Source organism: Narcine bancroftii, chromosome 7 (genome assembly GCF_036971445.1).
Source record: "Narcine bancroftii isolate sNarBan1 chromosome 7, sNarBan1.hap1, whole genome shotgun sequence".
Lineage (NCBI taxonomy): Eukaryota > Metazoa > Chordata > Chondrichthyes > Torpediniformes > Narcinidae > Narcine > Narcine bancroftii.
Genome location: NC_091475.1, coordinates 51,340,110 through 51,363,769, shown reverse-complemented (window position 1 = coordinate 51,363,769; position 23,660 = coordinate 51,340,110). Strand labels below are relative to the sequence as shown.

The 23,660-nt window shown below is 40.9% G+C and overlaps 1 protein-coding gene across 6 annotated transcripts in view; it reads right to left on the bottom strand.

The window, feature by feature from the left end:
• Positions 1-23,660, bottom strand: part of LOC138738909 (cilia- and flagella-associated protein 47-like) — a 614,550-nt gene that overhangs the window by 164,660 nt on the left and 426,230 nt on the right. For 5 of the 6 annotated variants that reach the window (XM_069890090.1, XM_069890093.1, XM_069890088.1 and 2 more), the window contains 4 exons: positions 20,238-20,411; positions 14,575-14,686; positions 6,125-6,271; positions 2,226-2,323 (listed from right to left, as the gene is read on the bottom strand). In XM_069890090.1, the coding sequence (XP_069746191.1) occupies positions 2,226-2,323; positions 6,125-6,271; positions 14,575-14,686; positions 20,238-20,411 (531 nt within the window). The remainder of the gene's footprint in view (positions 1-2,225; positions 2,324-6,124; positions 6,272-14,574; positions 14,687-20,237; positions 20,412-23,660) is intronic. The other variant, XM_069890089.1, reaches the window with a different exon arrangement.

Below are 23,660 nucleotides of genomic sequence, written 5' to 3'. Positions count from 1 at the left end.
TGTTAACCCCGTGTCCACCACACACATGGATAGCCCATTGTTTTTTTTCTCTGTGCCCTTACCATTGAAATCAAAGAGAAAGCTAAATTCATTTTTAACAAATATTTGGTTAAATGCTATATTTTTAATTAGAACATCAAACATTGCAGTGCAGTACAGACCGTTTGGCCCTTGATGTTCTGCTGACCCATATGTTCCTACCAAAAAAAAGTACTAAACCCTTCTTACTTCATAATCTGCTATTTTCTTTCATTTCTGTGGCTGTCTAAGACTCTCTAAAATGCCCATAATGATTCAATCTCCACCACCAATCTTGGCAAGGCATTCCAGGCACTCACAACTCTCTGTGTGAGAAACTTACCCCTGATGTCTCCCCTCAACTTCCCTCTCTTCACTTTGTACATATGTTCTTCAGTGTTTGGTTTTTCAGCCCTGGGGAAAAGGCGCTTGCTGTCCGCACTATCTATACTTCTCAGAATCTTGTAGACCTCTATTAAGTCTCCTCTCATCCTTCTTCGTTCCAAAGAGAAAAGTCTCAGATCTGCTAACCTTGCCTCAAAAGACTTATTTTCCAATCCAGTCAATAACCTGGAAAATCTCCTCTGCACCTTCTCCATAGCTTCCACATCCTTTCTTTAATGTAGTGTCCAGAACTGAACACAGTACTCTGTGTGGTCTTACCAGAAATTTGTAGAGTTGCAACATGGCATCTCATTTCTTAAACTCATTAAGGTTAACCCTAACCCTATTAATGAAGCACAAAATCCCATATGTCGTCTGAACTATCCTGTGTGGCAACTTTGAAGGATGTATGGATTTGGACCCCAAGGTCCCTCTGTTAATCCACACTGTTATGTAAATAGGTATTAACTCAGCCTTTTGGTTTGATCTTCCAAAATGCATTACCTCACACTTATCTGGATTGCCTTCCATCTGCCACTTTTACACTCAACTCTGCATCCTGTCTTTTTCCTTACGTAACCTTTGACAACTTTCAATATTCTCAACAACTCCTTCAATCTTTGTATAATCCACAAACTTACTAACCCATCTTTCCACTTCTTCATCTTGGTTATTTATAAAACTCGCAAAGAGCAGGGGCCCAAGAACAGATCCCTCCAGAACTCCACTAGTCACTGACCTACAGGCAGAATACTTTCCATCTACTATGACACTCTGCTTTCTATATGCAAACTAATTTTTTATCCACACAGCTAAGGTTCCATGGATCCCATGCCTCATGACTTTCTGAACGAGTCTCTCATGGGGGATTTTGTCAAATGCCTTTCTAAAATCTATGTAGACCACATCTACCACCCTACCCACGTCAATTTCTTTTGCTACCTCCTCTAAGACTTAATTAGGCTTGTGAGGCATGACATTCCTTTCACAAAGCCATGCTGACTATCCTTGAGTAGACTGTACTTCTCCAAATGCTCATAGATCCTATCCTTAAGAATCCTCTCCAATAGTTTGCACATCACTAATGTAAGACTAATCAGTCTATAATTCCCAGGATTCTCACTATTACCTTTTTAAAACAAGGGGACCATAATTGGCATTCTCCAATCCTCCGGCACATCCCCTGTGGCCAAAGGACTCAAAGATCATAGCCACTGCCCCAGCTATCTCTTCCCTCATTTCTCACAGCAGTCTGGCCCTTAATATTTTTCAGAAGATCCAACACCTCCTCTTCCTTAATCTCAACACTGTCCATCACACAAGCCTATTCTATTCCAACCTCACCCTAATCAAGGTCCTTTTCTCTTGTGAATACTGAAACAAATTATTCATTTTGGACCTGTCCAACCTCAACCCCTCCAGGTACATGTGGCCTCCTTTATCCTTTAGCAGCCCCACCTTTGTTCTTGTCACTCTTCTGTTCTTCACATACACAAAGGTGGCCTTGGGGTTCTCCTTAATCCTACATGCTAAGGCCTTCTCATGCCCCCTTCAAGCTCTCCTAAGTCATTCCTGGCTACATATATTTCTCATGAGCCCTTCCTGTTTCCTGCTTCCTAATTATTCAATGTGATCTTTTTAAATTATTTTAGTTGAGTTCAAAATTAATTTTAATATGATCACTTTATTTGAAATACTTCATACTTTTAATCCAATTATGACCTGTAACTATCAGAAATTAAGTGCCACCAGCATTCATAATATTCATATCTTTTCACACCATTGAAAATAATTTTATATTACTTGCTTTATATTGCACTTACTTGCACAGCACAGGTTACACAAAGGCACTGCTCAGGTGAAGCTGGAACTGTATTAATCTCCAAGTAAAACCAGACTCTGTATAACTTCTTGTTCTTCTCTGCCACAGTTTAAAGAATAAAATAATAATTTTCATAAACAATATTTTCATTCTATTAACACTTCTCTTCAACAAATGTGAAGCAACCTCTAAAAGGTGATATAAATTAGTTTGGATATTCCAAACTCACAAGATATTATTCTTAAAGAGTTTCTGTGTTATGTATGATTCAAACATTATGTAATTGGAACACAAAATAATTGTAATTTTCCATTCTATGTTTTAGAAGCTGGATAATTGGAACAGAAGTGAAAGTAAATCTGCTCCTTAAGGGAAGCAAGACCATGGTTTCTGCACATTCACTCTAATATGCTTGGGTTCAAACTTAATATGAGAGTCAGACCCAAAATCATTTAGTTCTTTCTTCCCCTCGCTTCCACGTGGATGTTTTCCTGAGATTCCTCTGTATCATGATGGCGATTACCTTTTAGATTTTGACCAAGTCTAACCTCAGTGGTTTAAATGGGAGTTGCAAGGAGTTGTGAAAAAGTAAGCAAGAGGGAAATTCTGTCTTTATTTTACTTCATCAGGTTTAATATTTAAAAATATTTATTAGCATGTTTTGATGTTTGAGGAATTTTTTTAAAACTACTCTGGCAAAGTATGAAGTGAAGCTATCAGCCCATTCAAAGACATAAGGAACTGGCAAAATCAGTGTTTGGAAACCAGTTGCTCTACAGTTGTACTTGGGAAGATGTGATGGGTCTCTTAATGTCACTGCTGAACTACAAATAGCACGAGTCAGATTGGATTTGTCATTCTTTAATGAATTTAATCTACAATCTGGGATGAAGGCAAAGGTTTAATGCTCCTGGACTTCCTCTTCAGCACAAAAGTGGGACATTGCTGGAGTCCCTTGCTTATGTAATGTTGAATACTTTCTGTTATTTCTTGATGAGTTGAGTCAATGACATTGAAAACTGGCAAAATCAGGGTGAGGTGAAGAAAGATCACCCTCTCAAGTCATTAAACTGGAGATAGTTGTGAATGTTTTATCCTTTTCTTCTTGCATGCAGACTATTTTATATTTATATTATATGAATATAATTAATATTAGAAAAACTTGTTAAATTTTCTCCTCTGACTAATTTGTTTGTTTCTATATTTTGCAGGACAACAAATTTTGATAGATCTGCTCAGGTGATTGTGTGTGTGTGTGTGTGTGTGTGTGTGTGTGTGTGTGTGTGTGTGTGTGTGTGTGTGTGTGTGTGTGTGTGTGTGTGTGTGTGTGTGTGTGTGTGTGTGTGTGTGTGTGTGTGTGTGAGAGAGAGAGAGGGAGTGTTGTATGAGACTGAGAGGGTGTGTGTTTATGTGAGAGAGAGAGAGGGTGTGTGTGAGAAAAAGTGAGAGAGAGAGAAACAAAAGGGGATTATAGGCCCAATTGGGGAATTTACCAGAATCTAAAATAAAGGATAGTATACTGAACACCTTCAAATGGTATTTTGCTCGCAAGAGTCAAGAATTCCATCATGTTTTAAATATAGACCATGCAGATAGTGGAAAGAGCCTGGGGTCTTTGTAGGCAAATTATTCATGCAATCTCTCACATGCTCTTTTTGACATCTTTTATGAGCTGTTCTGGTTAGGTTTATGGTGCCCTCTCGATTTTGATGGATATTAAACTTGGAATTGATAGCCCAAATGAAAGTCCAGGATAGAAGATTACCATCTCTGCTGTTAAAGATAGTTATTGGCTTGCACTTATGTGGGATGAATATGACATACCACTTATGCATCCATGCCTAAAAATTGAGCAGGTCTTGCTCTATACAGACATAGATTGCTTCATTTTCTGATGTTTCTCCCAATCTTCCTCTGCAATGGGCTTTCAAGTTACTCCGGGATATCCCTCAACCTTGTTCCAGGAAATGGATTTTATTTTATTAGAAGAAGTTTAAGGGGCCACATTTCTTAATCCTTTCCAATATTATTCAGCTTAGCTCTGTCCAAGGAAGCTAAACCTGTAAATTAATAAGGGGAATGATAGAGAAATGTCTTGGAGAATTATCTGTGAAATGTTCTCCAAATGGGAGCAATGGATGGTGTAAAACAGAAATCACTGTTTCATGTTTGATGCAAAGAATGAAATATGATGTCATGACATGGTGGTCACAAGAAGAATCTGGGTAGCAAATGGATGGACTAGGAAGGGGAGGGCATGAGTGGGTTCTCTAACAAATACACTTTCTTTATCACTTCCGTCATGACAATCTGAAAAAAATATATTTGAGAATGAATTATTAATGATACAGTTTTTTTTAAATGTTGAAATATATGGGGAAGGTATTACATTGAAAAGCATGGTGTGAAAATTACAATTAATGGAAGCAAGGCAAGATCAAACAATAAGAAGGAAGTGCTTTGGGGAAATACTTCACGTGCCAGCAGACATAGAGGTTTTAAAAGTTCAACGACTTCCACTTGCAGAAAGGATTCAGTCAATGTTCTTAGGGAAGGTTATACAAACAAAATTGGACACTAAACCATGACAGGAAAATTTTATGATTCACTTTTCAAACAGTTTAGTCTCTCGAAACTGCTTCCCCATTGAATGGTGGTGCTCCTAGACCTACTGTAATGGCAGTGCTGTCACCGGTAGGGACCTAGGGAGAGCAGGGAGCAGAGACACAGCACTTCCTTGCAGATCCTACCGCACGGTCCAATTGCTGTCGCCTTTGTACAGGCAGTGCCTGTGTTCGGCAGTGGCCTCGAGGGGTTTCAGACTCTGCAGGATCAGCAGACTTGCACAGGGCACCAGTAATGGGAAAACCCTCCCTCAATCCCCCAATTGAGTAGGAGAAGCAGAGGAGATTACCCTAAGGACATTGACCATAGTGGCAGACAGCAAGGGGCTCTGTGGGTGTCAGAAAAACTCAGGTGGTGAGCTGAGGGCCAGGAACCTACACAGACTGCAACTGCTGGCAACGAGGTCGAAGGACTCCCACCAGGCTGTGGGCTGCTGGAGACTAGCTCACAAGAACCAGGTATCAGAATTGGGATTTGAGAGGGTGGTGAGGGGAAAGGCTCCCAAAGGGCCTCAGGCGCTATAGGCTTCCTCATCAGGTCAGAGGCTTGGATCTGAAGCTCGGGTTGCCAATGGTTTGATCGGAACTGGAGACAAGTGCAGCTGCAGAGGCTGCGGGAGTACTGGAGATGTATCCACAGACAATATATCCCTTGAAAGTAGAGGACCAGATATGTCACAAGTACTCCAGAAGTGGTCTAAAATTATCAGGAAAATTAGTGAGGGAATGAGTTTGCTGACTTGATGGGCCTTTTTATTGCTCTCCATATTGAAGTAAATCCAATGGATATTTACCACTAAATTATGCACTTAATGAACAAATCTGAGGACTAAATTCTGATAAATCAATTATTAATTAGCCTTATTTTGTTAGCTGGGAATGTCAATTTTTTTTTCGATTGAAGCTTATTTCACCTATTTGAGTTTGAACCCAAGGCCTCTGAAATATGTTTGGTCACAGGTTCAGCAATCAAAAAAGTGTCTGTGGCAATACCACTTTTTGAACAATTCTTTGTTTTTACCATTTTCACTCTGACAAAACTAGAATTCAAAGAGTTCATTTTTCACACTCAATGGGCTTAATGTGCCTTCTAGCAAGAGGAGTTAAAAGATCAACTGCATTTCTAAACAGACATGGCCAAATGCTATCCCAACAATCTCTTTGAAGCCATAGCAACATGGAAAAGAAAAACTGTGATGTAGCAGGCATAATTTTGCCAAGAAGAGAAAAGAAATGGCATGTAGCAGTTTTAAGTTACTATTTGCTGATAGCGAACCAGAATTTGTATCACCAGTTGTTTCACATGTCATCGATGTCACGTTTGTTGCTGGCTGTTCACCATCTGACTTTTCTACTGAGTGACTGCAATCAGGCATCTGGTTCTGTGGCTGAGCCCCATCTTCAGCAACAAATGAAATTATACCTGAAACCAGAAGTAAAAGATACTCTGCCAACACAAGCATTATATTTGATTGGGTAAATTATTTTCATTATATACTCACAGAATAATAGAATTTTACAGCACAAAACTGGGCTCTTACCACCTGGCCCATCAATACTGACTGTATCAATGCAAATCCTATTTCCCGCATGAAGCCCTGATCCAACTTACTGTCCAAATGCCTTTTAAATGGGTGGTGCGCTGAGGTCACAGCGAGCAAGCACACAACTAAAAAGCTTGTGCAATAGGCTTTATTCAGGTTAAAGTCTGAACACCAGTTCATGCTTCGGTGGCTCCCGTGTGACTGGATCAAGAAGGGTCGGCTCAGGTCTATCTTCAGGTTGGCTGATTGACAGCTGGCCAGGTGGAGTCAGCCCCCTAGGGGGTATATTCAGGTTGGGTGATTGACAGCCAGCCAGAGGAGTCAGTCCCTTAGGTGGTCTTCCTGCAGGTACAGAGATCTCCCCCTGCAGTAGGCTGGTGGTCATATCACCACAAAATGTTATAACTATATCTGCCTCCATCACTTCCTCTGGTAGCTCATTCCAGAAATTCACCACCCTCTAAGAAAAACTCACCTCTCAGATCTCCTTTACTTCCTCAGGAGTTTGTGGAGGTTTGGTATGACGCCAGAAACCCTGGTAAATTTCTACAGATCTGTGGTGGAAAGTGTGCTGGCTGACTGCATCGTGGTCTGGTATGAGGGAACCAATACCTTTGAGCATAAAGCCATCCAAAAGGTAGTCGACATAGCCCAGGATATCACAGGCAAAACCCTCCCCATTATTGAGAACACGTGGAGAGAACACTGCTGTCAGAGAGCAGCAGCATTCATCAAGGATCCACACCATCCAGCAGATGCTTTGTTCTCGCTGCTGCCATCAGGAAAGAGGTACAGGCACCACTAGACTTGCACCATCAGGTTCATGAACATCTATTACCCCTCCACCATCAGACTCCTCAACAACAAACTCAATCAGGGATTCATTTAAGGACTCTTACTTCTGCACTATTGATTTGCTTATTCTCTCTGTATTGCACAGTATGTTTACATTTGTTTGTCTGTTCACAGTTCTTTATTTGTTTACATGTGTATGTTCTGTAGTTTTTTTTTTGCTCTGCCAATAAGTGGTAATTCTGCCTCGCCCGCAGGAAAAAGAATCTCAGGGTTAAATGTGATGCCGTGTACATATTCTGACAATAAATCTGAAATCTGAATCCTTAAAATTTCTCCCTTTCACCGTAAGCCTGTGCCCTCACTTCACTACCCTGTGAACAAGTTTCTAGCCATCTATCATCCTCATACCACTGTGAAACTGTAAAATGTCAGCCTATGTTCCTGTGAGAATAAACACAGCCTCTTCAACCTCATCTCACAACCACAAGCCTTGAAATAACATCCTGGTGAATCCTTTCTTCACTTTCTCTATTGTTTACCTGAGGCTACATCTGAACCTGAAAGAAATGCTGTGCTCTGGTGATTACAGAAATGTGGCTCCGCGACTCCGTGCCAGATTCAGCAAACCAGCTAGATAGCCTTATCTCCTTCAGGGCAGACAGAGATGCTGCTGCTGTGGCAAGACTCGAGGAACAGCATTTATGTCAGTGAGAATTGGTTCACAATGTCTCTATGTTGATGGTGAAATGCAGCCCCTTCTCTCTGCCCAGGGAATTCATGGCCACTCTGATTCCACAGTTTACGTTCTGCCTTCAACAAATGAGAGTGAAGCAATGAAGGAGCCCAGATGTCTCACCCTGTTGGATGCATGTTTGAAGCTGGAGACTTCAATCATGTTACCCTGAAAACTCTTCTACCCATGGTTTCAACAGCATGCCAACTTTGCCACCAGAAGAGAGAACACCCTAGATCAGTGGTTTTCAAACTTTTTCTTTCCACTCACATACCACTTTAAGTAATCCCTATGCCATAGATGATTTGTGATTAGTAAAGGATTACTTAAGGTGATATGTGAGTGAGAAAAAAAAGTTGAGAACCACTGCTCTAGACCAAATTGTTACTGAAATAATTAGCTTGAGAAAAATTGTCATTGGCCCATTTTCTTTGGAATTATGAAACTGTACACATAACAAGTCAATTAGGTACGATTAAAACAGTGGTTTTCAAACATTTTCTTTCCACTCACATACCACCTTAAATCATCCCTTGGATAGCTGTGGCTGAAGTGAAGAGAATCACATCCAGGGTGATCCCACACAAGGCAGTGTGACAATTCAACATACCTGGGTACTGATGGACTATGTTGACTAACTGGCAGAAGTCCTTACGGAGATCTTCTACATGTCCTTGCAGCAGTTCATCATCCCCAAGTGTTTCAAAGCAGCGCTATCATTCTGACTCCATAGAGAGCGACACCAACAGGCCTCAATGACTTTGCCCAGTACACTGACCTCCACCGTTATGAAATGCTTTGAACATCTAGTGATGGAACGCATCAAAGTGCACCTGCCAGAGATACTGGACATCTAACATCACCTCAGTTGTCAGGAAGGCATAACAGCAACTGTTAGAAGGCTGAGGCAGCCAAGGCTACTGGCCATCAATCAGTCAACTTTCTATATGGGGTCTACTGAGAGCATCCTGGCCAGCTTCATCACCATGTGGTATGGTTGCTGAAGAGTATCAGATCAGACATCAATCCACAGGACCATAAAAGTGGCTGAGAGGATCCTGAGAGGATCACTGAGATCGCCCTCCCCGCCCCACCCCCCACCAATCAATGGGATTTACCAAGATCATTGTTTAAAGAGAGGTCACAAAATTAGGGAGGACACCTACCTCCCTGCATGGAGCATCTTCCAGCTATCCCCATCAGGAAAAAGATAGAGAAGTATCTGAGCCAAAACGACCAGGCTGAGAAACAGCTTCTTCCCATGAGACCACTGAACAACTCTCTGTGCCTCTACTATATATTAAGAATATTTATTTTAATATATTTACATATGAACTGTGAACATGCATTGTTTGCCTGTATGTATGTTATCTCTGAATGTGTATTTTGCACTGTTCTGCACTGTGGACCAGTGTTTCAATGCGTTGTTCTGGTACAATCGGATGACAAATTAATTTTAATTCGAACTTGTTATCATCTCTTTTTTGTTGTGTGGTGACCAGAACTGTGGTATAGCCTGGACTAGCCAATTATCCTGGGAAAGGTGACAGACTCCATCCTTTCCTTTGGGTCGAGCTTATCAACTTGGCTTTGTGAGACTGCGTTGATCCAGACCTGCAGAAAGTATACAACACTATGCTCCTGGCAGGTAATATGTCAGGCTCCATGAGGAAGGGCATCATCACCCTCATCTTCAAACAGAAAGGGGAGAATGAGGACATCAGGAATTGGAGATCCATATCATTGTTAAACATTGACAACAAGATCCTGTCCAAGACAAATCGAGTCAAGTCTGTCCAAGGACAGATGGTCCACCCAGAGCAAACCAGCATAGTTCTGGACAAGAATACCTCTGACAGTCTCACGCTGCTCAGAGATACCATTGCTTATTTTCAGAACAGGGGGTGGACAGCTCCCTGGTCAGCTTAGACCAGGAGAAGGTTGTTGAGCGGATATCTCACATGTACATGATGGACATACTCTACAAAATGGGCTTTTGGAAGGGAATACAAAATTGTATTAAACTGCTCAGTATGGCCATCTGCAGTGCAGTTCAATTCAATGGGTGGGAAACAGAGCTTCCTCATCACATATGGAGTCAGGCAGAGTTGTTCACTTTCTCCAGTCTTAATTGTGTGCTGCATAGAGCACTTCACTGAATCCATCAGGAAGGACGAGGGCATATGTTTCCAAGCAGTGGAGGCATGGATGACATTGCCTTCTCCTGTTCGGTCACACAATCAGTCTACAGACTGATCAGCCTCTGTAACCATTTTGAGTCTGCATCAAGAACCAGGTTAAAGAAGAGTAAGAGCAAGGCAATGCTCTTCGGTAACTGGTCTGATCGGTCCACCATCCCATTCACAGTCAGACCTGAGTACTTTAAGATATTAAGGATATGGTTTTGAGGGGCCAAGGTGTGCCACAAATATTGGTCGAGTGGATCCAACCAAAAATTGAGTCTGTGGGCATAATGCTCCTTCTCAATAACCGGGAAAAACCTGGTCATCAGGTGTGAGGTGCTCTCTGTGCTGCTCTATGTGGTGCATGTGTGGCCCATCATCTACACCTCCACTTTGGTAGTCACTAAAACAGTCTCCTGGTTTATATCAGATCCATAATGGAGAATCTGAAGGGGCACCATGTACAAGTCACCATACAACTGGGGCAGGGGTGTACACAATGTAGCCCTCATCCTGATGACCACCTTCCTGTGTGGCTACATCAGGCCGTGAATGGAACCAAGTACGAAGGCACCAAGGGCCACTAAGCACTGAGGACCTACCTGTGCAAATTGTTGTCGAGGTCAGGGCTGGCCCTGTAGCTGCACAATGTCTCAATTAGCTGGACTTTTCCACACTACCTATCCTTTGTGGAAAAGATTTTCCAAACAAGCATTTTCAACTACAGGTCTATCAGCCAGTAGTCAGCACAGAACGTCCTGAAGACACTGAGAGGTGAGGACACAATGCATACTGTAATATGGTTCCCTGAGCAGACTGTTAAAGTCATCTAATGAAATGCCTCATCCCTGATGCTCACTAGTAAGGATGAGAACTTGGCCTGGATGGCAGTGAGAAGAGCCCTTCTAGTCAGATCCTTCCGGTACGATAGGGACATAACCCACCATCATATTATCCTCGGGATGAGTGCGGTGGAGTGGAGACAGTTGTCTTCCTCTTTGCGGAATGCGGATTTGGCAAAAGTGTGTGGAAAAAGATGCAAGGGTCCTTATCGTGTTTCATCCCCAGCAACAGCATGACAGATTTACAGGTTGTTCCCAGGGGCATATGCAGAGACAGACATCCAAGTTGCTGGAACATTATCAACTCAGTGAAATACACCCTTTGGTCTGCTTGAATCTTGTTGGTCTTTCAGCACACTGGGAAGTTGGTGAACGAATGCTGCCGGCTGGCACATTCTGGGCTGCAGGAGTATGTTCTGAGGCAAGGGCGCTGTGAGGAAGGACCAGAGTCCCATTACCCAGCATTGAGGGACTGAGACGAGGGGAAGCCCCTCAAAATACGGGGGCGGGGTGGGGGTGGAGGTGAGTAATGACAAGGTGTCACAGTAGTGGGAATGGTGCAAAATAGAGAACAAATGTAACAATGTACATTGATGGAAATGTGTAGATTTCATGCAAGTCCCTAATAAAACAGCATTCTGCAGTCCTCAGTGCAAAAACATGCAAACCCATATTCATACATGACATACACATAGGGCAAATTATACATACGCAATACATATATACACATAAAGAAAAATAAATAAATAATGTTTAAGAAATAGTCGAGTCTCAGAGGGTTTATATGAACAGTTCATTTCTGTGGTTCAGCAATCTCACTGCCCGTGGAAAGAAGGTGCTTCTCAACCTGGTGGTTTGGTTCTTATACTCCTGCATCTCTTTCCCGATGGAAGTAGCTGAAAGATGCTGTGTGCAGGTTGGTACGGATCCCCAAGCTATTTTGTGACCCCTCTTCAAATAATGATCCTGGTAGATCACGTTGACGGGAGGGAGGGAAACCTCAGTGATCCTCTCTGCCCCTCTTATGGTACTGTGAATTGACCTCAAACGTACCACTCTGTGATGCAGCTGGCCAGAACACTCTTGATAGAATTTTTGTGGAAAGTTGACAAGAATCTGGCCAGTAACCTTGCCTGCTTAAATTCTCTCAGAAAGAATAGTCACTGTTGCACCTTCCTGACAGGTGAGGAGATGTTGTAAACCAGCATAAGTCATTTCTTTAGTGGACACCGAAGAACTTGGTGCACTCTGCTTGCTCCACTACTGATCTATCCATGTGTAGTTATCCCTGGTTCTCCCAAAGTCTATTTACTTTGTCTTGTCACATTGAAACTCAGGTTGTTATTGTCGTACCTTATCGAGAGATTTTCCACCTCATCTCTACAGTAGGACTCATCATTGTTGCTGATGAGCACAATTACTGTTGTGTTATCTGCAAACGATGTCTCGATTGGATTTGGATCTTGTGTTGAGTCATGGGTTAGTAGTATGAACAGGAGTGGGCTGAGCACACAGCCTTGAGGTATGCCAGTGCTCAGTGTAACAATGCTCTAGATTCGGCTGCCGAACTGAACACTCTGTGGTATTTCCGTTGAAATGACTTTCATTGATTTTCCTTGTTATAAATAATTTATTGTGATAAAGTTTATTTTTGAGAAAAAAATACACAAAGCTTTCTCACTGCTGTGTATAACCAATGTTCAGTGCAACTGCCACACGAGGTCCCATATGTATTGTTTTGTTTGGCCAATATTTCAGACTGGTCTCAAATGTTTTTGGTGCATTGATCAAGTACGTACAATGGGGTTACTTCTACAATAGAGAAACCACAAACAGAGAGACCACTTTGTAGAGAATCTCAACCAAGTCCACAAGGGTCATTTATAGCTTCACTTGTCTGTCGCTTTAAACCTCTGTTCCATTCCTCTCCTCTCTCTCAAAAATGCCTTACAAATTGTCTTACCACTTGCATTACAACTGGTCAGTTCTGATGAAAATACAACAATCTGAAGTGCAATTCTCTTGAGTGGGCAGAATATGCACTCTGCAGATCATAGCTCCCTCATAAATATGAGGTCTTGTTACAAGCCCAGAGGAGCCCAAAACCCAGCAGCAATAGATATTCACCAAGACAAATGGTTACTTAAATAAAAGTTGCTTTTAATTATCTTTAAACGTGAAAACAGGATCACACTTTAACTTATCACCATTAACTTAACTAACCTAACCCTCTTTTAATTCTAAGCACACATGTATGTAATGTGTATGTAAGTTCAGAAAAATTCTCAATCTCACTTTTCATTCCTCCAAGTTCACTGGTTGCAGGCAATTCTTACACTGTGCACAGAATTTAACATGTATGAATCTTCACCAGGCTTTGGTGCTTGTAAGGTAAATGGTTACCGCTCAGGAAGGTTCTTGTTGGTTTTCAGAAAGAGATTTGTTGTCCGCTGGACACCCACAACTGATTCCTTTTAGTCAGCCTCTTCAGTGTCTTGCTGAAGAAACTTGCCCCATCAGGGTTTCCCAGATGATAACTTCCTTCTTTCATGCCACCACAGAGTTTCTTTTTGTTTCACTTATTTCAAGTGAAATATTAGGCAGCCTCCTCTTATATGAACCACAAGGGCTTTGACCAGGCTGAACTAAGCACTCACAACCAATCTTCAAAATGGGGTTTTTCCACTAGCTTGCCAGCTTGTCCTGTTCCAGTACCAGGTGCTGATGCTGCTGATTGTAATACTGCAGAACTGAATTCTCCCTCTCTCTCTCACTCAGAGAAAATGCCTGTTTTACTCTCTCTGCTTGAAAAGCCACATGACCCTCTTAGAACAGCAAGCTGAACTCCAGAACAGCCTGTGGCTCCAAATTACTCCTCCAATCTCTTTCATCTATTGCTTTCCAAATAACAATCCATTAGTGAAGTCTCTTGGGTACTCACCAAAGTTTTTGCAAAGGCCCCCAGGAGCTGCCCTGTCTGGCAGTATTTTAAATGAAATCAGTTTTGAAATGTTTGTATATAACCTACATTAAAAAACTGCCCCAATTTAACTCCCAAATACATATCTATATACAATACAAACACAACATAATCTGTCACAGACTTAAGTGGCTCATTTGAGACTCTTGGGGTCAAAACAGGACTAAAATAATTGTACTGAAGTTTTGAATTAGAGATACTAAAAGCAGAACAAAGAGACAAAAAATGTGATAGTTAAATTAATCAGCTTAAATTGAAATTTCCCTTTTATGGTGACACCTAGTCTTTAAATTTCAAAACTCAACTTGAAACATGAGACACATTCACATGTGATATATTCACAACTACTGTTGTTATCTGCAAACTTGATGACTATTGGATTTGGATCTCGTGTTGAGTCATGGGTTAGTAGCGTGAACAGGAGTGGGCTGAGCACACAGCCCTGAGGTATGCCAGTGCTCAGTGTAACAGTGCTCTACATTCGGCTGCTGACCTGGACACTCTGTGGTCTTTCCGTTGAAACGACTTTCATTGATATTCCTTTTTATAAATAATTTATTGTGATAAAGTTTACTTTTGGAAAAAACACCTTGTTAACTTCTTTGAAAATTAAGTCCAATTATTCAGAGGATTTCATTGGTTGCCATACCTGTAAAATTTCCTCTCTTCCACGGTAAAACATTAATTTCATAGGGAACAGTTTGTCCAGCTTTTAATGTAACAGATGGTTCTCCACTCACTATTAACAAATCTGAAACAACCTGAAAAAAATATTTTAATCCTTTAAATATCAAAAGGCAATTTCATTCATTTAAATAATCTTAATTTGCCAATTATTTTCAAATTTTTTCAATAATGGTTTTATATGACTTCAATTTAGCTGCGTATTATCACAACCCCAATAGATTTGTTTTTAAAGTTGAAAGAAATTGGATATTTATGCATGCTATTGGCTATTTAATATATTAAAAAACATAGAGAACTGCTGATATGCACTTTGTTTATTCCACTTTCTTCAAATATGTATCGACATATATCAACAAAATAGTCGCTTGGAGGCTAAGTTAGGTGTTTGTCTGCGACGTGTTTTTAATTATTTCCAATACAAGTTCTTGTATTTACATCCTTTATTTTAACAAACAAAACTTGTAACCATCTTCTTTAATATTTTCTAATAACAAAATATTTGTGTAAACAATCTAATGTCCCTATAATATTGCATATAACCTAAGAGTTGACAGAAATTATAGACGCCTAACTCACCCTCCTCGAATTGCCCAAATGACAATGTGGGCTCGCAAACCTCCTTTTCTATACTGCTAAACACCAAGCCAAGTATGCATGCATCAATCCAGTTCATGGCACATGCGCACCGGCGAACAAGCCAGCTCCGGCTAAAGCCACCACCATTGGGGCCAAGCCAACCACACATATGCCACACCGTTCCTTTGGCTCCGTAAATAGTGCCGGCCTTCTCACATGTGGCTGCGGGAAGAGGCCTAACCATGAATCCCGGGACACCACCTACACCTGTGGCAACGAGAGGTAAGAACCAAGGCTTTGGCTCTGACCCGGCTCCTAATTATTATACTGTGATGTAATATCTCTAATTATAATTACATAATAATATAATAAATTATAAATAACAATTAATTACATAAAATTCGAACATTATACAGGTTTTCTTTCTTCATTTGCTAAAGGCCAGAGGTTAGTAGCACGTAGTCTTGAAAAGAGTGGTCTTTACCATCTCTCTGCAGTCTGTCTTGTGGGCAAAGTACAAACACAAAAACAACAGTCAGTTTGTACTTATCAAAGTTCCTTCGTCTTCTGTAGAATCCTTGAGTTAAAACACTGACCAGTAAACCTCTGATCTTCTTCAGACAGAATAGACACAGCTTTCCTTTTGAGTTTAACATAAGGCACATCTTCGGCACATCATTTGGCTTTCTTCCCTTCTTTAGCATCTTGCTTCTTACATTGCTGAAAGGCAATATTTCTTTCTTTCTGCATTGTTGATAGCTGGGTCTTCAAGGTACATTCTTGATTGTTTTCTGCAGACAGTTGTCTTCTATTATTAACCAATGACTTGTTCTCTTTTCATTTCTTTAGAAGTTATTCTTTTATTCTGCTTTTTGGCTTTGAAAATTCTATCTTCAATTAAATATTTTTGCTCATTGTTTTTAGGATTATCCAATATTTCCAAGTCCCCTTTCTATGTTTTGTTCTCTGAAGGCAGTTGCACCAGTTTTGCAGTCATTTGTTTTAGTCCTGCCTCATATTCAATTACTCAAGAATAATCACCAGCAGTATTTACAACATCTTCTAATACTTCATTTTCATCTATTGTTGATGAAAATAACTCCTTCAATATTGGTTGAGATGCTCCCGATTTATTTTTGTCAGGAAGATTTTCTAAGAACAGTTTGTATTCGTTCAAAGGTTTTTGATTGTTACTGAGGCGTTCAGGAAAGTATGTCGAACAGTTGTTTCAATGGGTTGTTGAGATTCACAACATATAATTTTGACACTTGCTGATTTCTTGTGAGCAATATCATTCTTTCTTTCTAAAGGTCCCAAGCATAGTTTTAATTGCGTAAGGTCCATTTCTCACACTCGGTATCACTTCTATTGGTTCCAGAGCCTTTCGTACACCTAAGCCAATTAGCATCTCTATCTCAGGGCTATCTTCCAGTATATAAACTTTCCTCAGGTATGACCAGTGATCCACATCATCTTGTTGTGGGTTGTTTCTTTATGTGTGTATATGCCTGGAAGATCACAAAATTAATTGCTGTATATTCCAGCAACCTCTAACCCTGAGAGATGTTAGTTTCTTGTCCCATGGTCTTCAATAGAATATTTGTCTTTTTTCCTTCAAGATTAAGTTTGTTCAAAGTCCCACCTTGCAAAATGAGGCAGTGCTTCCTGGGTCAAGAAATGCATGTGCATTACCGTTCTTGGTCTTGACTTGTACAGGCATTGTTGAGAGTTTGCAGTTATCCTTATTGGCCCCAGTAAGAGGACCTTTTTGAACCGAGGTGACTGCTACTTCCTTTGTTTCTGTTTGCTCCTTTTCCAGTTCCTTGTTCCTATGATGAATATGCAGCATTCTAGGATGCTTCAAATTGCATATGTTACAACTAATACACTTGCAATTTTAATATGTGCCCTTTACACATACAGCCAATTCATACTTTGTTTTTCTTTAACAAAGCAATCTTCTCACTATCTTCCTTCTTTTTCATTTGTGAACTCACATCCACCCTCACAAAACAAACAGCTCTTCTCTGCAGGTAAACTCCTTTTTTTTAGTTACTTTATCCTTTTCCTTATTTACAACTGACACAGTAGTGGCAAAGTTACTCATTTTGAATTTCTGACTAGGCTGAGAGTTGGACATCTTCACTCACTGATAGAGTGTCCTTGATATTACCAAATATTGGTTCAGTTGCAATCTGCACGTGCCATTCAAGGAACTCCACAATTTCCTCAAAGATAGCATCCTCTCCATATTTTGTCTGAAGTTGACAAACTCTGGTTCTTCACAAATCCTTCAGCCGATAAAGCAATTTGCTTCTGATAATTAACATATTAGAAAGTATGTTAAAATCGCACATGCAGTCAATATCTTCCATGGCACTGCAAGATCCTCTTAAAAAGAGGATGTATGGTTGTAAAGCCTTTGTATCCTCTGATTTTATTGATAACCAAGAAAGATCCTTCTCCAGATAAGCCATTGCAATTTTATGCTCATTGCCAAATGATCTTGTTGCAATGCCTTTGCATTAGTGAATCCCCTTTCTGGATCCATTTGCAGGCAACTTCTAACAAGTTCTTTTAACTGTTCTCCAATGTACAGTTCCAGATAATAAAGACGATCTCTGGTGTTTTTATTCTTACTTTCGATATTATGTTCAAAAGATTTAATGAATACTTGATACTGAAGTGAATCTCCTTCTTGGTGAATGAATAGAGACCTTGTTGCTGCATCAACGAAGCAATAATTTCATTTTTATTTTGCCATGATTGACAATAGAATGTCTTGTTCACCGTGGCTTAAAACTGGTACTGTAGCTGAAAATATGTCACCTGTCCTCGTTCAACCTGATTTTTATTACCTGCTGGAAGTGAATAGAATTCTGGCTGGATAGATTGAAATCCGCTCATATCTCTCTGCACTGGGGTCATTATTGAGGTTTGATATTTGGCACCACCTTATGTTCAGGTTTAATAACTGTTACACTGCTCTTCTATGGTATTAAATCTTTTATTTTTCTGTTGTCCTTCCTCAAAACATGACTCCAAAACATTAGATGCTTTAGATAATTTACTTTGAGCACCAGATACCTCGGAGCCTTTTTGTACCCTCGACCTAGACTCATTAACAGGTATTTTTTTCTCAGTTCCAGTGCTCCTTTTGCCTCCTCAGCTGATTCCTTAGCTGCTCCTCCTGCTCTTCCTCTTGTTCTATGAAGGCATATTTATCCTTAAGCCATTATTGTTCTGCTTCAAGAGTAGTCATTTTAGCCTGGACTTTTACACATGTGGAGGTAGTACTTGAAACACTGGAGCTTGCTCTAGAACTCCTCTTGCTTCTCCTGCTACCAGTATTTGATGCACTTTCACCTGGTCATATATCATCCTCTATTTCAGAGGTCACCTCAATATCTGAATCCCTTCCACATTCGAATCGTATGTCCTCTTCACCGACATTTTGTGACTCATCTTTAACCATTTCCAGACCACTGACTCCAGAATCAGCTGACGTCATCTGCTGTGCTTTCGCGGAGTCTTTACTCTCATCAGCCGAAACTGCTTCTACTTCTTTCATTTCCAGCTTCAGTCTAGCGATGAGAGTGCTTTTGTCATATGTTGTATTTAGCCCCGGTTGGCACCATTCTTCATAAGATCTGATTTCTTCCAGATTTTGATACGTTGTGACTTAGCATAAACTCCTAAAGCAGTGATGGCTATTTTGCCCGTATCCATCTTGATGCCGAGTTCCCAGCACAGAAACACAAGCAAACTGTACTGTTATCATCAAGAAAATCTCCACCGCAGCATCCATAATTTATACCACTAGTTTGCAAGAAATGGTGTGGTGGTATGAGGCATTACACTACCGTAATAACTGTATGTACTGTCCTGGACCGCCCCTTCCTTTCCTCTGACCCCTCCCAGGATGTTCCCTAATAAGGGTCCCAAACCAAAACCTTGACCCCAGATCACTTCCTGCTCAGATCCAGGCCAAATGCTCTCTGAGCCCCATCGAATGTCTAAGCTAATAAAAACCTTTTGACTCCTATCGACTGCCTCATGGAGTCACTTAATTGCCCATCAAATAGCTTTACCAACATGTTAACAAAATCCTCTTCTCACAGATTAGAAGTTTCCAACTCTTTTCTGACTATGAATTACAAACTGGAAATCAACTCCACATTTCTAAGATGGCCACTGTATGGCTTTCAATACAATTCAATTTCCCTTTGCAGCAGCCAAAATGTTCCAATAGAAAATTTTTTGTTGACTAAATGTAGTGACTACGATCAATAAAATAGTTGCTGGAAGTTTAAGTTAGGCATTTGTCTGCATCGTATTTTCAATTATTTCCAATACAAGTTCAGTTGTATTTAAATCCTTTATTTTAACACACAAAACCAATAACCATCTACTTCAACATTTTCTGAAATGTGTATAAATATCGTGCTATGATATTTATCCTTAATAACAAAACATCCGTGTTAACTTTCTAATGTCCCTATAACATTCCAAATAATGTAACGATCGACAGAAATTATCGACACCTAACTCAATCTCCTCAAATTGCCCAACAGATGACACGAGCTTGCGAACCTCCTTTTCTACGCATGCAAAATCCCCACGCATGCTCATTTGGTGGATGCGCTGGCCCTAGCTCCAACTGCTTGCTGCTGGCCTTGAGCCAAGCATGCATGCATCGACCCATTCCATGGCACATGCGCACTGGTGGACATGTTTGCCACCGGGGCCACGCCAACTGCACATGCTCTACCACGCTCCTTTGGCTCCATAAATGGTGCTGCCCTTTGCACATGCAGCCTGTAGAAAGAGGTCTACCCTCAGATCTTGGGACACCACCAACTCACACGGTCACAACAGGTAAGAACCGAGCCTTTGGCTCTTACACATGACTTCTGTGACATATTATGTCAAACACAATACTGTTTACACCTTTTTATTCAGTGATTCAAATATCTGCAATAATTTAAAATCTTACTTCTTTTCTCAAAAGAAATAAAGCTTAATATGGTAAAGATTGAACATTCGCACCTTGCACGTCAACTTCATTTGAGTGTAATTAGGAACCATTAGGATCTTCTTTGTAATCTGTTTAACTTGGCAGTCTATCACAATGTGATCCATTGCTAGTGGCCTTTTGCCTATTCCTTTGAGGTTGAAGACACGCTCAGTTCCATCTGTTTGGTTAGTCAGGACAAGTTTACCCTGTGAGAAAGGAGGAAGTTCAGGATAAATTTTCCTCTTTCATTGTCAATTAGTTATTCTTATGTTTTTCATTCACAACCACATATTTCAGGTGTAGTTGGGAACTATTTCCTTAAGCAATGTATAAGGTTTACATTATTCAAATAACATGAACAGTGCACAAATTTTGTAATACAACAAGGAGTATGTTAAGAAGAAAAATAATAATAATAATATGTGACAGTGTGAGCAGTGAAAGAGACACAACCACCATGTTGAGGGTCGTTAACGACTGTTTTTGTTCAAATTCAGCACGTCCCTTTAAGGGCAGCATGAGCTCAGTCACCTGGTGCATTGTGACATCATAATCGCTGCCCAGGGTGCGCGTAGGAAGGGACGCTGGAGTCAGAGAGAAACCTCTGACGATGCCATTTCCCCATGGCTGCCCCGCCACGTGGCAATACCAGCAGGGCCAGTTTGCCATGAGAATGTGCGCCGCCACAAATAATAATAATAAAAATAATAATAATATTACAAAGGAAAGTTTAGGTTGGAAATTAGTTGTCTAACCAAATTATATAATTGTCTGGCAAGTAGATTCAAGATTCCTTCATAGTCATGAAATAGTAGAGAAATGTAATCTCATGCAAAATTGCTTTCTGCCTACTGTAAGGCAGACAAAGAGTCACCATTAGGGTCACCCTTACAGTACGAGAGAAAGAGAGTCCCTTAGAATCACTGACTGTGGATTTGCCTCCAGTGCTCTCACAGCCTATCTCTATTCATCTGCACACCAAGCTTCAAATCCAAATCTGACAATCAGGAATCCTTCAGCATCCAAGGCCCTTTGAGAGTCTTCTTGCCCTTGGCACCCTTTCAAATTCTGACTTTGATATCGGTCTCCATGCAGGACCCCCGATCGAAAGTCGTCCGCAGCGTGTGTGGGTCCCTCAAAAGCTGAGCCTCTCTCTCTGGTCTGCGGCTGTGTTCCCAGTTCTGCAAGGTGCTTTAGCCACTGCACCCCTCACTGGTTCATTGCCAAGGTCACTATTCTGTAGGGTCGTCTCCTCTGCCTCTTCCTCTCAATTTGGTGTTTCTCCCCATTTCTGGTACCTTGTGCTGGTCTGCTGCTCCCTAGAGTCTGCAATCCCTTGTGGTCACTGCTGAGCATAAGTGCTGCCATCTTAGGTACAAATCTCTGTGGCCTCAGGACTTTAGTTTAAAAACACCGTCGGGTTCTCCAATAGGCCGCCTAACACCTACAAAGGACTAGGCGTGTGCACCCTTTGGAGCAGTGCTTTGTTTTCAATCTCCAGGGAACAAATTTAATTATATTTACACTGATAAAATGCTATTATCAACATTCCAGTAAACAAAACAAAGTGACAAAGCCAAATATCTTACTAGTTTTTTTAATTACTGAAATTGTCACACAGATATCAGTGAGGAAGGCTCCTCAACTTTCTACACTTTGCTGCTAACTTTCAATTGGTTTATCTCTGCCAACACTCTGTTCTTGCTCAATCTGTCTGCATCAAACATTCTGCAGACATTTTCTACAAATCCACCAACTCCCATAATTCCCTCAACTACATCTCTTCACACCCTGTCCCCAATAAGGATTCTATTCCTTTCTCTTAATTTATCTGCCTCTGTTGTGTCTGCTCCCAGGATGAGGTATTCCTTTCCAGATCATCCAAGGTGGCACCAAGAATAGCAAGGGGAACTCTCCCGGGCAATAAGGAAGGTAAAGTGAAGATACACACAGAAGATCCACAGATAACTGTGCATTACTGGCAACATGAGGCACATGTGGGAAGGTATTAAAACCATAACAAGTCAGCGATAATGACACCTGCCTTCCTGACAGGCTGAACACCTTCCACGCATGGTTCCATGGGGAAAACAAAATGTCTCCAATGAAATCTCCGTTTCTCTCTCTCTCTGAGGAACAGGCACCCTGCATAGCAGCAGATGAGGAGAGGAGGATTCTATCAAGGGTGAACCCACACAAAACAGCAGAACTAGATAACATCCCTGAGGGACTATGTAGACCAGATGACTGAGGTCCTAATGCACATCTTCAATAACTCATTCCAGCAGTCCATTGCCCCTGTAGGATTCAAGGCAGCCTCGATCATCCCAATGCTGAAGAGAGCGACAGTAGCTGAACTAAATGGCTACTATCCAGAGGCATCAACCTCCACAATCATGAAGTGCTTTGAATGACTGATAATAGAGTGCATCAAAACACACCAAACAGAAGAAATGGACCCATTCCAGTTTGCCTATTGGCCAAACCAGAAGATGCAATAGCCCTGACCCTCCACTCTGTCCTGACCCACCTAGAAAACGATGCCTCATTTGCCATGCTGTTGAATATTGACTTTAGCTTGGAATTCTAGCTTGGAGGCTAGTTGATAAGCTGTCCTCGCTGGACTTCGTACCCCTCTCTGCAATTGGATCCTATAGTCTAGATCACACATGTCAAACTCAGGCCTGCGGGCCAAATTTGGCCCATGATATAATTATATTTGGCCCGCAAGATCATATCAAATATGTATTAGAGCTGGCCCACTGGCTGCCGCGCCATATAGCACATGCACAGCTAATACTATAAATCCCAGAATGCTTTGCAAATGCGTTGGCGCCGGCCCGTCAGCACGCTAATCGCCCCCACCTCCTCTCTTTACTTTCATTAGCATCTGTGACCTGTCGCCCAACTCACATGTAATAAACCCCTTACGAAAAATGGCCAAACGAAGACAGAAAACAGGACCTTTCAAGAGAGGTGGGAGGAAAACTCTGACCCCAGAGTTTGATGAACTTGCATCTAAGAAGAGATGCCAAGTATCTGGTTTAGACCCAGGTGCATCAGAGTAAATCACAGTGTAGCAAGCTAAGCTTGGATTAATATTTTCTTTGGTTAACTTTGGACTGTTCATAGTTGAAAGATTGGATTTTCATTGAAGCAAGTTGTTATTTTTTTGACTTGTTGGCTTGTGAAAAAAAATACATTTAAAAGGAGCTTAAAGGCTATAGAGAAATATTATTTATTGAATATTTTATTTCTCATTTGTTAATGCTTCTTCTGGAAAGAGTTTAACCAAAACTACTATTAAACATTTACTTTAATAAGAAAAAGTTTAACATTACATATGTTGAAAGAAGAGAAAACATGCAGATGTTGTTGAAAATTTTCAATAAATATTTAGTTCGGCCCACGACTTAGTCCAAGTTTTTAATTTTGGCCCTCTGTGAGTTTGACAC